The sequence below is a fragment of the Embiotoca jacksoni genome, unplaced genomic scaffold, assembly GCF_022577435.1.
Source record: "Embiotoca jacksoni isolate LCO1_2020_lvr unplaced genomic scaffold, fEmbJac1.0.p SCAF_2, whole genome shotgun sequence".
In the NCBI taxonomy this organism is placed as follows: Eukaryota; Metazoa; Chordata; class Actinopteri; family Embiotocidae; genus Embiotoca; species Embiotoca jacksoni.
Genome location: NW_027185340.1, coordinates 19,081,381 through 19,097,734, shown reverse-complemented (window position 1 = coordinate 19,097,734; position 16,354 = coordinate 19,081,381). Strand labels below are relative to the sequence as shown.

Here is a 16,354-nt window from a genome sequence, read left to right as displayed (position 1 = left end):
CCCTTGAATTGCTTTTGTTGTCAATCTTCATCATGTCATTGGTTCATGGGTGTAAAACAGTCTGAACACCGGAGGTCACTTGATCTCAAGGGCAGTTTATCCGGTGACGATGCCGTATGTTTGTGCCGTAAGCATAAAATTATGAAGTGTGAAGATGTTCTATTAAACATCGACCGGTTTATCAGCTTCACACTCCCTCATTTCTACACCTTTGCTTCCAATTAGCAAACTTCATTATTGTGCCCAGCGGGCTGGAAAAATGACATTATACTGCAGACATTGTTAACTTCTCCATTCAGTGTCTGCCTTGTCATAAACTATTACATAGAGGGAAATATGGTCAGTGATCCAAATGTAAACAAGGAGTAGCCCCTTCATCAAAATTCATAACTGAGAGCTGGAGTCTGATATCAGTTGCAAATTAATTGAGATGACTTTTGATATACAGCGGTAGTTATAAGTTTGGACACACCTACTCATTCAAGTGCTTTTCTCGACAGTCAGGGAATTAACAACGTCAGCAGGATACACTGTCTTGTACTAATGAAAATCTGTGTAAAATGTTTCTTGGAAAACTCAGGAGTACATGAAAGTCATTAGGATTCATTGGGTAGGGAACCATGAATGCGTACACAATTTTAATGCAACAGATCCAGTTATTCAGTCTGCACCAAAGTGATGAAGGTAATGACAAAATACCGGCACTTTTTGTTATTCATACTTATTTCAACCGAACTTTGAAATAACATGTATGGAATTAAATGGTAAACAAAAAAAGTGTAAACAAAACAAAATATGTTTCATATTGTACATTCCTCAAAGAAGCCACTGTTTGCTTGATGATAGCCAAGCATTGCTCTTTAACGCAGCTTTAATCACCTGACTGGAAAAGGAACTCAACCATAGCATTACTTGATGCATATGGATACCTAGTGGATGTTACTATGCTAATATGTAATAAATCCTTTTTTTTTTTCATTTTTTTTTTCAGAGTACATTGGAAACATGGCCCAAATACATGGAGAGCAAAAAGAGAGCATATCTCAGGGACTTAGTAATGCACTTTACAATTACAGCAAATATAATGATAACTAAAAACAAAGATGTGGAGCATTACAAAAAAATGTGAAATGCTAAATATCTGTTAGTATTGTTATAGTGAGCATGCTAGCTGATCTTAGCATTTAACTACAGGGTCACTGTGTTTCACAAAAGCTGCTGGCATGGCTGCAAACGTAGTCTCGCTTATCAAAGTCAAACTTTTCCATTTCAGTTGTTTGAAAATACAATTTACCGGGTTAACTGTGCGCACATAATAATCTGCGCACTCTAATAATGTGGAATTTACTCTGACCAGTTTGCCTGTTGTCTTCTTGAACACAGCATGGAGGAGACGGTGCGGACGCTGTTACAGAACCAGGACTCCCCCAAGGTGGACCCACTGGACCTTATGAAAGCATACAAGGTACCTCCAAAACCTCCAGTCAATGCTACATTATGTTTGGTATCATTTTTACGACAATATTACCTATGCTGTTATCTTTGCCTTTATGAATCAACTGAAATCTTGTCTTCAAAATTTCACAAAAAGGTTATGGAAACTGTAAAGCTTTTTTCTGTAGTAAAGTAATGAGCCATGATACAAAATAATATGTGAACAATTGATTTTTCTTTCCACTCTTCATCGCTCAAGTTGCAGCTTCAACATGAAAACCTATGGGGATGATTTACTTTTAGATACACTATTGATCTCACCTTGGAGTGCATTTTAAAATCTTTTTGAAAGTCTTGAATCAGGTTCATAATGTGCTCTGTTATGTCAGTCCTGGTGCAGGTAGCAGGATTAAGTTTTCTTGTGCTGGTTGTGATGTGCATCTAAAAAAGGGGAGACTCGCTGGGATGTTACAAAAACCAGTAGGTGTGATGCTCTTAATCAAATATTCAACCACGGAAGTATTAGGCAGGGAACAAAGTAAATTCTTACCCTTGTCATAGTACGCATTGTTTTCATTGTTATCGAAGAAAAAAATCAGACTTTTTCTACTCTAGAGTAAAGAAATCTTTTGTAGAGCTTTGGTTCTTTTTTCTGAACCAAACAAAGTAGCTTTGGTGTTTAAACTGAACCAATGGCCTATTTGACCGTTTTGTTTCAAACGTTAACCCAAGATGATGACAAAAGTATGGTACACCTGTTGCTAATACTATCCAATGGTCTTTCCAGTACTATTTGTCATTTTGTGTTGTTTAGGTTTAAGGACAAGTTGGTCCTATAGAGGGTGCAGCAAACACTCATGTACATATGTAATTTGGGGAGTAATTGGATATAGACCTATTCCAACCTTGTATTACGGCAAAGTGTGTAATACACGCGCCTGTCCACTAGAGGGAAGCGTATCAATGTGGGTCTTTGCCTCGTGAGACGTAACAGCATCACATGCTTTAGGAAAACAGGGTTAGGAGACAAAAACGTGGTTACCTCTATTGACAGGTTTTGGTTTGCCTCAGTTTACGTAAGTGGTGTTATCATAGACGATGTCATCGATACGCTTTCCGTTCGTGAATGGGTGTGTGTATTACACGGTTTACCGTGATACTAGGCTGCCTATTCTGTTGTTTCAGTATGAGTACGTGTTAATCTCCCCCCATGTTCCTCTAAGCTTTATTTATCTAAAAAAGGCATGCAGTTAATCTGTCTTGTTCAACAACATCAACTGGTCCAGTTAGAGTCCTTAGAGCCCGGGTCTAGTTTGCATGTTCCCAATTTTGTTTCTAGTGCTGAGTGTAATTAGACATATGTTTTTACCAGTTTTACACTAATAAGTATGCATCGAAATATGAAAAACCCTCCCTGCTGACTTTGTGAAGGTTGTTAAAATGTTGGGACTGTCTTCTTATCTGCAAGACAAGTTCACAAAACTGGAATAATAAATTGTGCCAAAGGACACAAAACCCGTCAAGAGGAAAGTCAAGGCTTCAACTGACTCACCTTCTTACAAATGCATAATCACAAGGACATAGAAAAAAATCCTATCTGACCCCCCCCCGCTGAACTCGCTGCCACTTCCTGCTACGTCTCAACGCTGCACCTCTTTGTCCATGAAAACATTAATCTTTAAAAACTGTAACAAGAACTCGTCTCACGAATATCTTACATACTCCTGCACTTAAGAGAATAATTAAGCAGATACAGAGCACGACAGGCTTCCTACTGGAGTCCTTTTTCTTCTAGCCACCAGTTAGTAGAAACTCGAACATTTACCGGTGCTTTAGTCTTCATTTGTCCACCAGTTTTTGAAGAAAGTATCTGTCTCTGTTTGGCTTTCTAAATCTTCCACTCTTGTCATCATCCGATCCTTAAATGTATCTCTCCATTTCATACTGGGCAGGAAGGCTGCAATTAGTTCAGTTACTTAAGAAACAGATGTATTGATAAGTTTTATTCCTAAACATCTACTTGATGACGCTGCTCAACTATTGTCTCTCGTTTGCATCCATTTGGACTGTTTAGTTATTGGTGGTGACTTTAGCCTTTAAGATAACAGTCTCAGGACAGCAACAATAACGAACAGTATTGTATTCAGAAGAAAATACGGACTGACTCAGCATGTGACGAAGCCCACACTCAATAAGGGGCCATGCTCTGAACTGACTGAATAATCTCCAAGGGTCCTAACATTTCTAACTTGGTGCTGATGTGAGCCAATCCCAGCTAATTTAGGGCGAAGGCAGGGTTCACCCTGGACAGGTCGCCAGCCTATCACGGGGCCAACACATAGAGACAGACGGAAACAAAGAGCATTCACGCCTAAGGGCAATTTGTAGAACCACCAATTAACCTGAGACGCATGTCTTTGGATGTTGGGAGGAAGCCGGAGTACCCGGAGAGAACCCACGCAGGCACATGGAGAACATGGAAACTCCGCACAGAAAGGCCCAGGCCCAGATTCGACCTCCTGAACCTTTTTGCTGTGAGGCGACCATGCTAACCACTGCACCACTGTGTTGCCTAGAGGAAAACATATCTGTAAAATTAAAAAAAAAAAACATCACCATCTCATGGTGAAAAAGATTACAAAAGAGAGAGTCAGAAAGCTGAACACCGTTGATGAAAAACAAACCTCCTGGTGATTGCGACATGTTTAAAGAGGGACTTAGAGAATTTACATCTATAATTTAAAACTGAGAAATGCAGACAGTCCTTCTTTTCCTATTTGCCAAAAACAATAATAATTTGCATGTCTAATTTGATACTGTTGGCAGGCTCACATCAGCATCAGTAGCCTCTAAATTATTTATAGAATTTGCCCAAACATTACTGAAAATGTTCAGAAAATTAGACAAGCTGTCAGTTCCTGTATATCATGTATAGGTATGGTCTCACGTTTACACAAAACTAACAATTTGCATAACACAATTTGACCCAATAAATTATACAACCCTGGAAGAAAATGTGTGTAACATCTTAATTCATGAAAATACCAGAAACTGCTGCTGTATCCTTCTACAGGGTTTGTAAATAAATATTCAAACTGCATGAAATAAGATCTTCTGCAAATAGTCAGCCCTAAGAAACTGGTTATCAAGCCACTCTTTCAAAAAAAAAAAAAAAAAAAAAAAAGAGACACCTCATGACATTTATAGTTCAGACTTTCATTTCTGAACAGTGGTGCAGTGGTTAGCATGGTCACCTCACAGTGAAAAGGTTTTGGGTTTGAATCCGGACCTTTCTGTGTGGAGTTTGCATGTTCTCCATGTGCCTGCGTGGGTTCTCTCCGGGTACTCCGTCTTCCTCCCACCGTCCAAAAACATGCACCTCAGGTTAATTGGTGGTTCTACAAATGTCCCTTAGGTGTGAATGAGAGCGTGAATGCTCTTTGTTTCTCTACGTGTTGGCCCTGTGATAGACTGGCGACCTGTCCAGGGTGAACCCTGCCTTCGCCCAAAGTGAGCTGGGATAGGCTCCAGCCTCCCCGTGACCCTGATAGATGATGGATGGATGGACTTTCATTTTAAACTTTCTATTCTTTGACTTTTTGAACTGAACATGTCGAAACAATTGTTTTGATGTTTTACAGTCAGGATTTTTATCACACCACAGACATCCACTTTAACGCAAATTTTAGTCATACTTATTTTAGTGCTAAACTGTATGTAGAATCAGATCAGAAAATAAACATCTGAGTGATAGAAATTGACGCAGAGTTCCTCATGGCTCCATTTACGGGCCTTTTCTATTCAATACTTAGCTCTGACTATAGAAAACATCAAAGTGGAGTACAACCAGTCACATAACAGAGGGTCATTTAATTTCCATGTTCAAGTATGAGTGAATAAATCTTTGATGTGAGGCAAAGTTTTATTTATGCAGTGGTGGCAGCAGCATTCAGTGTGTTGTTTATCAAGATTTGTTGCTGTTATAACGGAAGGCCACTAGAATATGGAAGAATTTGGTTTTCATTTCTTCGTGACTTCAAGGCATGCATCTTTGATCTGCTCTGTGCGTTTCAGGACAAACTCCTGGAGGAAATGTGGAAGCAGCAGGACAGTCTGGAGGGTCCCACAGCCACAGCGGCAGAGATGCTTACCTTGCCCGAGGCTGGCGGCGGATCAGAGGAGGATTCGAAGGACAGCAATCCCCTGCTAGAGCGACTCAGAGCGCTGGAGGTAACGTGGATTGCACGGTCCACTTCTTCCCCTTCCCCCAACTGTTCCCCACTCCCCCATCACTTACTTTTCCTGTTCCCCGCGTCCTTTTCTTTCACCCTGAAATATCAGTGATCGATATTGTTGCTGATACCCGATGGAAGGACTCTTCTTGTTAAACACTTGGACTGGTCCCTTGTTGATATTAGATTAAAGTACGCAATTCATAGAAAGGAGTGAGATGATTTTCCGAGTCAATGATGATCAAGATTTATTGAACGCTTTAATAATTCTGGTACATTTTTCCTGAAGAATGAACATTCTTGCCAAAATTCAGCTGACACGTTGAATCACTCAGCCGTCTCCGGATAGAACCAGTCAGGGAAACTCTGGCACTTAAGGCTTCTTGGTTTCCACAAGTTTAGCCAAAATGAGGGATTGTTTTTCTCCCCAAAAAAACCCACTTCTCTGATATCCTAAACCAAACAGAAATACCAGAACCAATGTCCCAGAACCGATGTGCTGCTTGCACCAAAACAATATAATTTATCAGTGTTGGGGAACAGCTGGACCGGTCTGTGTTCCAGTTCTCTTGTTACTTAGGTTTTAATGATCACACAAGGTTAAAGTCAATTTACATACCAAAATGTTCTTTTTGGATTGAACACTCTCAGTATACGCAAATCCCTACAATATATAGAAAGTACTTCAATTACAGTTATTTCACCTGATATCTACAGACTCATAGTAAGCACATGAGGCTGCTGTTTCAAAAACTGAGCATTTAACTACAGGTTACATGATGATCAGTATGATTACTACAAGTTTTTTTGCTTCTTTATGTAGAAAAGGCTTACGGAGTAGGTAGGGTTGTTCAAGAAGTTTCCTGTTTCTGGACCACCCTTAACACGTTTCATTTGAAAATACCAGCGAGGCGGGCAGATGACAAACAAGTACAATCGTCCTGTTTCATCATGCCTCTATCCATCTTTCAATGTTGCACTAAAATGAGACACCATCGTGTTGAAGAGCGCTCCGCGGGGCATGGAAACTGCAGAAGACAAAGGAGTTATTCATATCCAGGAGGTGAAAATTAAAAGGCTGACAGGATAATTAACATTTGGAGTCAGTGTTCCAGTGAACGTACAGTACGCCTCTCCGTTACACCTTCCCTGCTGAAAAAGGTAATAGGACTCACCATCTGTTGAGAGGTCTCCGGCAGTCACTACTGATGACATTTCTTTACCTACTGAAAAGCACAGCCTCAGAAAAACACCCTTGCAAACAGAATCCACTCATTCTGCATCGTTTGACTTGATACAATGGGATTTTGTGATGTTCATATTTATTAATGTAGACCTATTTCATATTTTATCATTGTTTCATTTTTAAGAATATGATCAGTTGATTTATTTTATTTATCAGTTTATTTTACAGTGATAGTGCACATCAATGAAACACTGCTGTAAGCTAGCCAAAAGGCTATTTTTCTTTTCTGCAGTCCCTGGACAGGTGTTACGTAGTCACCCTAAAAACAGAATACAAAATTAAAAGTACAAAGTCATTGAGATAATTTATGAAGTTATTAAAAACATCCTTTAAAAACTTAATTGTTAGCATTAAAGACACGCAAGACAGTGAAACGAGAGATCTTAATGGAAATACAGACGAAACAGGAGCAGGTTGTTCTGCATAGTTCGACACCAACAACAACATTTCAATAAAGGTGGGGAAAAAAAAAAAATCCCTTTTAACAGGGAGAAACCCTCCAACACTGGGAAGGAAAAACTTACTTTTAACAGGAGGAAAACCGCTGACACTTACCCAAAAACTTTATACAAAGCAAAGGCACAGATATAAGAATATTTCAAGGTATTTGAAATACATGTATTCATGTGACATCATAAAAGTAAACCACAAAATAAACAAGCACACAGAGACATGAGGTCAGACTGGCCACAGCAACAGATGACAGCAGCGAGATTCTGCACAGAAAGACTGAGATCAGTAAGGTGAAATTGAGTTTTAATGCTGACGGCGCTGAGTACTAATTAATTAACTAATTAAACTAAGCCCCAAATACTGACACGTATTCAGTTCTCTAAAAGTTACAGGGATGTATTTCCATTCTAATGAAGCTTTAACAAAGAATGCAGATTGACTGAAAGTGATGACTTTAAAGACTACGAAGCAAAACTGGTCGTCCTGCAGGATTTATAAAAATAATGTGTGTAACCACTGTTCCCTATTATAAAATACGCACATATATAAAAAAAAAAAAACATTCTCAGCTCATCAGGAGTGAAAGAGCTTGTAATTATAGTTGATATTGCCGTAGGTGGTGATGGGTGTGAGCAGATGTGATCGGGGATGATTATTGGATGTCGCATCTTGTAGTGCTGATCTCTAGAGGAGCTGGGTGCTTCATTTAATCAACCGCCCGCAACGGCCGACACACATGGCGTCTGCACGGCTCATTACAGTTAGAAATTCACTGCGTGTTTCCCATGTACAGTTCATATAAACTTGGATGTTTTCAATACATAGTCATTAATTACATGCAGCATACTCTATGTGCATCAACTGCAAATGCCTAATGTTACGTCCTGCATCCAGATAACGTCAAAATAACGAAGTAACTACTAGCAATGGATGCTTGCTGAATTTTTTTTTTTTTTTTTTTTTTTTTTTTAATGACTGGACATATTTCAGTGATATTTAATTTTCTGTGTTATTACTGCAGTCGAGTACTTGAGGAAGTCTGCATAACCAGTCCTAGATCAGTGATAATCTTTTAGAATAAAGTGCCGCCTTAAATTACATCCATTTTCTCATCCACTTTAATGACCCTCTTGGATAAATTCTGAGCGTATGGGGTAGTTTGCAATTACACTTAAAGGCCAAACTGGAGAAACATTAGAGGGTTTTTCCATTTAGTTTGAAACTACTTTTCCAGTCATAATGGCACACTGGGGTACTTTCAAAATAATCTGACATAAAAAATGAAATATTGGCTCCCTAGAACCACAAATAAGACTGAGGAAATAAATAATAAAAACAGGCTGAACTTGCTGTGCTTTTTTGACTGAGGTGAAATCGCTGAGTCCTCTCAACTTCTCCACCACCAAATAGTGATTTTTAATGGAATTTGACAGTTAAGCCTAAAACACAGATTGATGCGATGCTCACTGCAGATCAACCATGTTAACTTTGCAAAAAACAAGGATGAGGGATCATGGCTGTGAGCCCGCCGCCAAACATTTACATCTTTGCAAGTGATTTATTTGCAGGGTAATTTTTTTGCAGATATATTATGCAGATGCAAAAAAAAAGTCTAAAAACACATATTTTCACATGTATTTCCCTGTATAATATGTTCATCAATTAAGCTCATATGTAAAGGTGATGAAGCATTACTTCCACAGCGTGTGTGAAATCACATAAAATGCACTAAATAAGGCTCTAACACTTGAAGTTCAATCCTCTCTGACCTTTACACACACACACGCACACGCACGCACGCACGCACGCACGCACGCACGCACACACACACACACACACACACACACACACTCTCTCTCTCTCTCTCTCTCTCTCTCTCTCTCTCTCTGAAAGCCTCCAGACTGATCTGTGGTCTTTGAAACAGTCCAAAGTTTCCAGAGTCGAAGCAATCTATACTCTATTTGTAATTTATTGTGAGTATTAATCAGTATCATTTCCCATCACTCTGGGTTATAGTTAAGACAGTGCTGAGCTGTGTGAGATGACTTCTTCTCACTCCTGCGATCAGCCGTTTCTGTGATTTTGGGTGTACTTGTTATTCAGAAGAGTCGCCTGCAGCGCCTAAGTGAAAACAAGCCAGCTCAGGTGGCCGAAGCCTTTAAAGATTTACTGGATTAATCATTTTGGTAGAAGAGTCACCCTCTGAGTTCCTTGAATGGTTTCTGCTTCCTGTCGGGCAAACACCTCCGTCAGTAATTGAATTACACCCGGGGTACCTCGAGTCAGCCTGAGTGAGGATCTGCAGGACGGAGCGTGGATGCTTGAAAGTTAAAGCATCATTCATTTTGAACCGTCTTTCTCCAGTGAATCCACAAATCCCACAGTGCTGCAGGGAGAAAGCCTCCATCTATCTGTCTGTGTATCTGTCCTTCCCTCCATCTAAGAGGAGAAAGCATCAAAGTCTGACATTTAACACATTTGTTTTTGCAGAGATTAACCATATTATCTATACTGTTTACAAGTTTTTATAGATTATATTTTCCTATTTATACGGCAGTGCATTCAGAAATAATTAGTTGTTGTGTTGTGTCTCTACAGGCGGAGAACTCTGCTCTGTCGATAGAAAACGACAACCAGAGGAGGCAGTATGAACGCTGTTTGGATGAGGTGAGTCTTCTCACAGGAACAGACTTATAAACATGTCATTTTGATGATGAGTGGTTTAGCATTGCACTCCTACAATAAAATGGGTATACTTACACTCTCAGTATACACTCAAATACTTATGTTTCTGGTATAAGTGGGCGGGGCATAGCGTCCTCAGGTTCTCAGTCAGATCCTCCCTAGCTCCGCCCCAGCTCCTCCAAATATGGTCACTCTTGGTTCCAAAAAAACAAGATGGCGGCCGAAATGCCAGACTGGAGGCTTCAAAACAATTGTTCACAAACCACTTGGTAGCCACTAATGTCGAACCGCTAGCCTCAAGCAGAGATAACAATTGGGCTGTAGCGGTCTGGTAACCTAGACTAGTTTTTTCCTGTTTCCAGCCTTTATGCTTTTATAAAAAAAAATAATAATAATGTTTTACATCATAAATAAGATAATTGAGAAGTGTACAGTGTTTAAAATGCTGCAAGTACGTTTCTTTTTTCGTTTTTTTTTTTTGACAAAACCATATTCCCTGTTTCCTCGTGCATTCAGTTTTTATGCTAACCCGGTTCTCGCTCCAACTTTGAGTTATAGCAGGTAAAAAATATCGATATATATTCCTTTAACATTAAACTTCAGGCCAGACAAAGTTATGTTGTGTTCAGGACTTGGAGAATCGGACGTGAATAACAGCTCCTGTAACAAAGAGACGCACATACACACTCCGACTATTATCTACAGTGTTTGGAGGTCCATAGAGGGAGGCCCACCGAAGGGAACATCTCTAATTGAAGCGGACAGACTACAGAGCTCATGGCAGGATGAGAATGAGAGCTGGAGGAGCGAGCCTCGCCGTTCAGGAGCACAGACTCCTGGGTTGTCGAACTGCATTCCTTGTCTCTCCTCTCTTCTCCCTGACAACACTTTAAAAAGTCTCTACATCTTCCCTGAATCTCTCTCCAGCTGCCAAGACTGCGCTGATTTTTTATTTTTTAAATTTTTTTAAAAGCCTTCACTAATGGGCTTGTTACCATGGAGATTGCTGCCCATGAGAATTTACCATATTCTGGTTGAGGACCGAACATTTCTGAGTTTCTGCTGTGGGATTAATTTCTCCCCTGCCGCTTTTCAGTCTTATTATGCACATGAATCTTTTTCTTTTTTCTTTTTTTTTTTTGGGGGGGGGGGGGGGGGGGGGGGAGAAGCATTCATGAAGCTTCCTGTTATGGTTTGAATGAGGAGAGGCAAGTCGATTTGATAGAAAAGATGAAAGGAAGGGGCGATCATTTTGTGGCACAACAAAAGTGAAAACAGTTATTATTCCAGTGTCAAGATATAATATATGCTTCCACTTCAGAAATCAAAATAACCAGGAGAGAAAGCAGTTTAGATTGTGTGTTTTTTTTTTTTTTCTATCTATCCACAAACTGAATGTTTTCTTCTTTCAATAAAAATTCTATAAAACTTTGGGTCAATCTTATCATAATTACATCAAAACAAGCAAATACGTTTTGTAGGGACAAAAGATATGAATTTCTCTTACAAATACACTTGTTCAGATGTTTTTTTAAAATATTTTATGTGCTAAGAATAAAGTTCAATGCAGTAACTGCAGGCAGCCGCTGTGTGATTTCATTCGATCGGACTCTGTGATGCAACATGCTGTCAATTTTTCCTGACAGTGTCTTACAGGCCTCTAAATTCACATTTAGGGTGTTTGTACGGTGTCGTTTTTATTTACAGTCTCAAAAGTTGCATCTCAAAAAGTACTGAAACACACTCTGAAATAATAAACACACTTCTAATACATTTAACATGTTATTTGACTTTTCTCCCGTGTTTCTTTCAGGTGGCGAACCAGGTGGTCCAAGCCCTCCTCACACAAAAGGTTTGTCTTTGTCTCGTTAATCCAGTCAGCTACAATCACTCAGAGAAAAGAAGAGTGTTGTAATGATGATCAGCTAACATAAAGAAAGGTTAATGGCATACGTCTTCCCTCACGATCTGTGAAAGTCGTAGAAAATCAAAAATGTTTGGTGGTTTTGTAAAGAAAATAAAAAGTGCAACTTGTGACATTTTAACATCCATAAATCACTGTGAGATCAGTTTTAACAGTTTTAAACCAGAGGTTTGAACACAAGACATATCTCATGTACTGAAGAACAAAAATATAATCCAGTCTTTCTGTGGCAATGACTTGATGTCCTAATGTCCCCACAAGAGCATGAAGGTTATTGACAAACTGTTTTGGTCAATTGTATAGCTGCAGCAATTTGATTCTCAAAATCTTTAACTTAATTTAGCTTTATTAATATAGCACCCAAAGTGCTTAATTTTAGAACAAAAATTAAAAATAAAATGGGAAAAAAACCCAACAAAGTATTAAATATATTTATATAAAAACTTCAGATGAAAGAAAATGCAGCACTAAAAATACAATAATTGTTAAAATCCAGTAAATAAAATTAAATAAAATACAATAATAACCAGGGATAAAAACAATAATTCAAACTTAAAAACCAAGATGATAAAAATGTTAAGCAAACATGACAATCATTTGATTGTTCCTAAATGTGATGGTCTGATGCTTTTCTTTGTCACATATGACAGTAAAATGGACATTTTTGAGTTGTGGACTTTAGGTCAAACATCTGAGGATGTAACTGCTGTGGGAAATTACAAGTGGCATTTTCTGGCATTTTCTAGACAAAACAAATTAATCGTGTGCTGTCCTAATCCATTAGTGTAATTGTCATAAATTGTTTTTCCACAGTAAAAAGATGAATGCATAAAACACCACCAACAACAAAAAAGAACAATGCTAAATTTTAAGATATAAACTCCATTAAAATGTTCTGATAGCTAAAAGAATGATGGGACAACAAATCCAGACATTTATTTAACTCTGATATATTTATAGCAATTTGTCATTTGAATGACAAAATTTACCTTCAGTGTAAGTACAGAATAATATATGTGGACTGGTACAATTGATTCATTATATTTTGGAATAAGTTAATAAACTAAAGATAAAGTATTTACTATTATTAAATTGTCAATTTAACACTGGAAGTGTGAAAGCTGGAAACATTATGGAGGATCATTTATAACAAAATAACATGAGTAATGCAAGAAGTTAGACTTATGACCATGAACTGCTGCCCCAGTGCATGTTGGGAGGCTGCACTCAGCCAATACTGATGGTACTGAGAATGCTGATGGTTGTTTCAGCTTCATTATAGCTGATGGATTTTCACATGCAGATGTCAAAATCCACAAAAAAACAAAACATGACAGCAGAAATGACACTTTCACAGTGTGAAGCTAAGTACAACAAAAAAAACATGTATTATTTCTGTAAACAAATGATACTTTTTCTAATTTGTAAAATACCAAAGTACGATTGAATTTGTGTAATGTAAGACGTAAAATTGATGTACGACCTGCTGATCTTTGCTTCAGACTAATAGCAAAACCAAACTTTTTTTTTGGTAATTAAAACCACAAAAATATTTTCTTAATGATATCAACACTGCAAATAAAAAGACTAAAGGTGTTAAATACGGGACCTGAAATAGTAACAGGACCAAAGCATTAGCTAATATCTGCAATCATATCAATATCCTTGTTCAGTGTGAACTGCTTTGGATTTTATAGGGAGTACTAAATTGTTTTACAGCACAGGATAAAATTAAATTGTGCAGAAATAAGACACAAAAAGTGTACATGGAGAGACACCGATGGTGGTTTACACAAATCCTCTGGGATTTTGGAGAATGTAGTTGTTGTTTTTTTTTTAATCAAAAATACCAATTTTGAGAGCGTGTTGTAATTTAGCCCGGTCGTCTTTTCTGTTCGTGGGAATACATTAATGAACAGATTAATTTCAAAGGCTCTACTGTTATTATTAAGAAATTATACCTGCCAAATATTCTCATGAATTAAAGGAAACAATAAAAAAAAAAAACTGTAGAGAATAGTTCAGACTACACCGCAAAGTAGCGACTACAACCATCAGATAAACAGCAGCGGAGCACAAGAATGAAGTCCCACTAAATGAAAATACTATAGCATATGGAGAGTTAATTGATAATAGAGATAATTAATAATACTGCTGCAATGAAAGGACCCCTCCCAACAACATGCTCTTGATGCCTTTTTGTTGTATTTGCATGAAGAGTTTTCGAGCTCTGTTTTGCGTATCTTGTGTCCCGAGGCTGTTAAATTAGCATCCATGTGCACTTCTCTGAAACATCTCTGTCAGTCGTGGTTATGTCTAAATTTTTTCGTTTGTTTTTTCAGGACTTGAAAGAGGAATGTGTGAAGCTGCGGACCCGCGTGTTTGACTTGGAGCAACAAAACCGCATACTGAGTGTGCTGTTTCAACAGCGTGTCAAAATGTCCTCGATTCCTGTCTCCCAGGTAGGACGGCATTGCGCAGCGGACACAAACAGACACTGACAGACCTGGCCAGCTTCAAGGCCGTTTGAATTTTACATGAGAGGGGCTCGACTTCTAAAGGTTACTAACTTTAAAAAAATAAATAAAAAAAGGGCCACAAAGATGGAGAAATTTACCCAGGATGAGTTTAATTTAACCTATACAGATGTACAGTTTTACAGTTAGGTTTAAATTCTTCTTCCTTTCTTAATTAATGTAGTTTTTGTCTCTCAGTTTCTTGCCCAAGTGCAAGAAGTCAAAGAAGCATGACCATCCCTTGGCCTGCTTTTCTTTTACGCTAATCATGTCAAAATTTAGCTGAGATGGACCTCTCATGCAGCTGCAGCCTGAAAGTGGTGTCATAGAGATCGTAGCTGAACATGTTTCTCTAATTGGAACGCTCCGAATCGTGGCGGCAATAATTGGTTAAAACCTGGGCCTTTTTTTAACCATCATGACAACTGATGGTCCAGTTGTGGAGCTCCTTCTCTAAATACACTGTAGAGCTTTAAAGCGGCATTTATTCATGATTCAAAAACCACGTGTACTTGTAAAAGGTGTCGCATGTGGTGACAAACACAGAATTATCATATCACTCTGCAGTTCCATTCAAATCTACACATTTTAGCATCTTTTAGTTAATTGTTTTGGTTTTCCATGGTCTTATTAGTTGTTTTCCTGCAGGCGTCAATCTTCAGCAAAAAAAAAGTAATACAAACTCTGTACGTGACCTCCCCCGCACCAACGAAAAGAGAGTTCAACACTAGATCGGCTTCATTAAACACTCACCGGATGCAAAACTTCAGAATGTTTAAAGAAACATGAATCTATGAAAGAAACTTTTTCGGAGGAGGGTTAAAACCCAACCTTTTAAAGAAAAAGTTTCTGTCGCACCGTGGAAGCTCGTGATCTTCAGTGTTTTCACGTCATTTGTTTTTATCGACTCAGCTCGCTTGGACCTGACGGAGGTGATACTAGAAATATTACCAGGTACCTGATACCATAAAGGGACAATAGAAAACAAAAACAAAATAAGAGTGCCTTTGAGTCGAGCTGGTACTGTCAGTGGTGAATAAAATAGATCTTTTTCTATCGTCAGAAGAAGGTGGAGACTAAAACCAGAGCTAAAAGGGGTCTGAATATTGGACTTCCATTCTTCAGATAGCAGGAACCCTAACTTACAATGGATGGTGACGTTGCTTTTTGTCTGCTGGAAATTAAATAGGCAACTTTTTGCAAACATGTTAACTATAATGAGGGGATACTTCCAGGGTTTTCTTTTTAGTTGGTCTACGCTGATACATCTACACACTTATTTGTCTCCAGGAGGTAAACAGTGATTATGACTCACTCTTTCATCAATAATAAGGCATTACACAGACCAACAACATTTATTTTCATATTGTCTGAAGCATGAAACAAAAGTTTGAGGGCAGTCTTTCATTATGACAGTGAAAGCTTTGGAAAAACGTTGCCAGAAATGTAAATGAGACAAATGGAGGGCAAAGTCAAGAGTGTCCATTAAACACTAATGAAATAAAAGGCAAGGATCCTCTTTAAGACAACAAAAGTTAGAGCAATTAGTATTCTAGTAAATTATGATAACATTGTTATTTTATGTTTTAGTGAGATAAAATGTATTGCTAATTGTTTGGCTGATGCTCGTGATCTTTCTTTCAAGGGTAAGCTAACAAACTACGATAACAGTGGTTTTTTTTTTTTTCTCTTCACCCATTTCCATTTGTGACCACGGTGATGTGAAGCAGACGAGTTTGAAAACAAGCTTTCACAATGTCATGATAGCTTAAATAAGGACATGTTCAGAAAAAGAAGCAGCCGTAAAGCAGCTTACTGGAAACCTGTAAAACTAGAGGTTTAGAGCAGCGGTCCCCAACCCTTT

General features: G+C 38.4%; 1 protein-coding gene across 3 annotated transcripts in view; it reads left to right on the top strand.

Moving 5' to 3' along the window:
- The window catches only part of ftcdnl1 (formiminotransferase cyclodeaminase N-terminal like 1), a 77,380-nt gene that overhangs the window by 31,436 nt on the left and 29,590 nt on the right, over positions 1-16,354 (top strand). For all 3 annotated transcript variants that reach the window (XM_069154924.1, XM_069154923.1, XM_069154925.1), the window contains exons 3-7: positions 1,384-1,465; positions 5,509-5,664; positions 9,964-10,032; positions 11,864-11,902; positions 14,317-14,436. In XM_069154924.1, the coding sequence (XP_069011025.1) occupies positions 1,384-1,465; positions 5,509-5,664; positions 9,964-10,032; positions 11,864-11,902; positions 14,317-14,436 (466 nt within the window). The remainder of the gene's footprint in view (positions 1-1,383; positions 1,466-5,508; positions 5,665-9,963; positions 10,033-11,863; positions 11,903-14,316; positions 14,437-16,354) is intronic.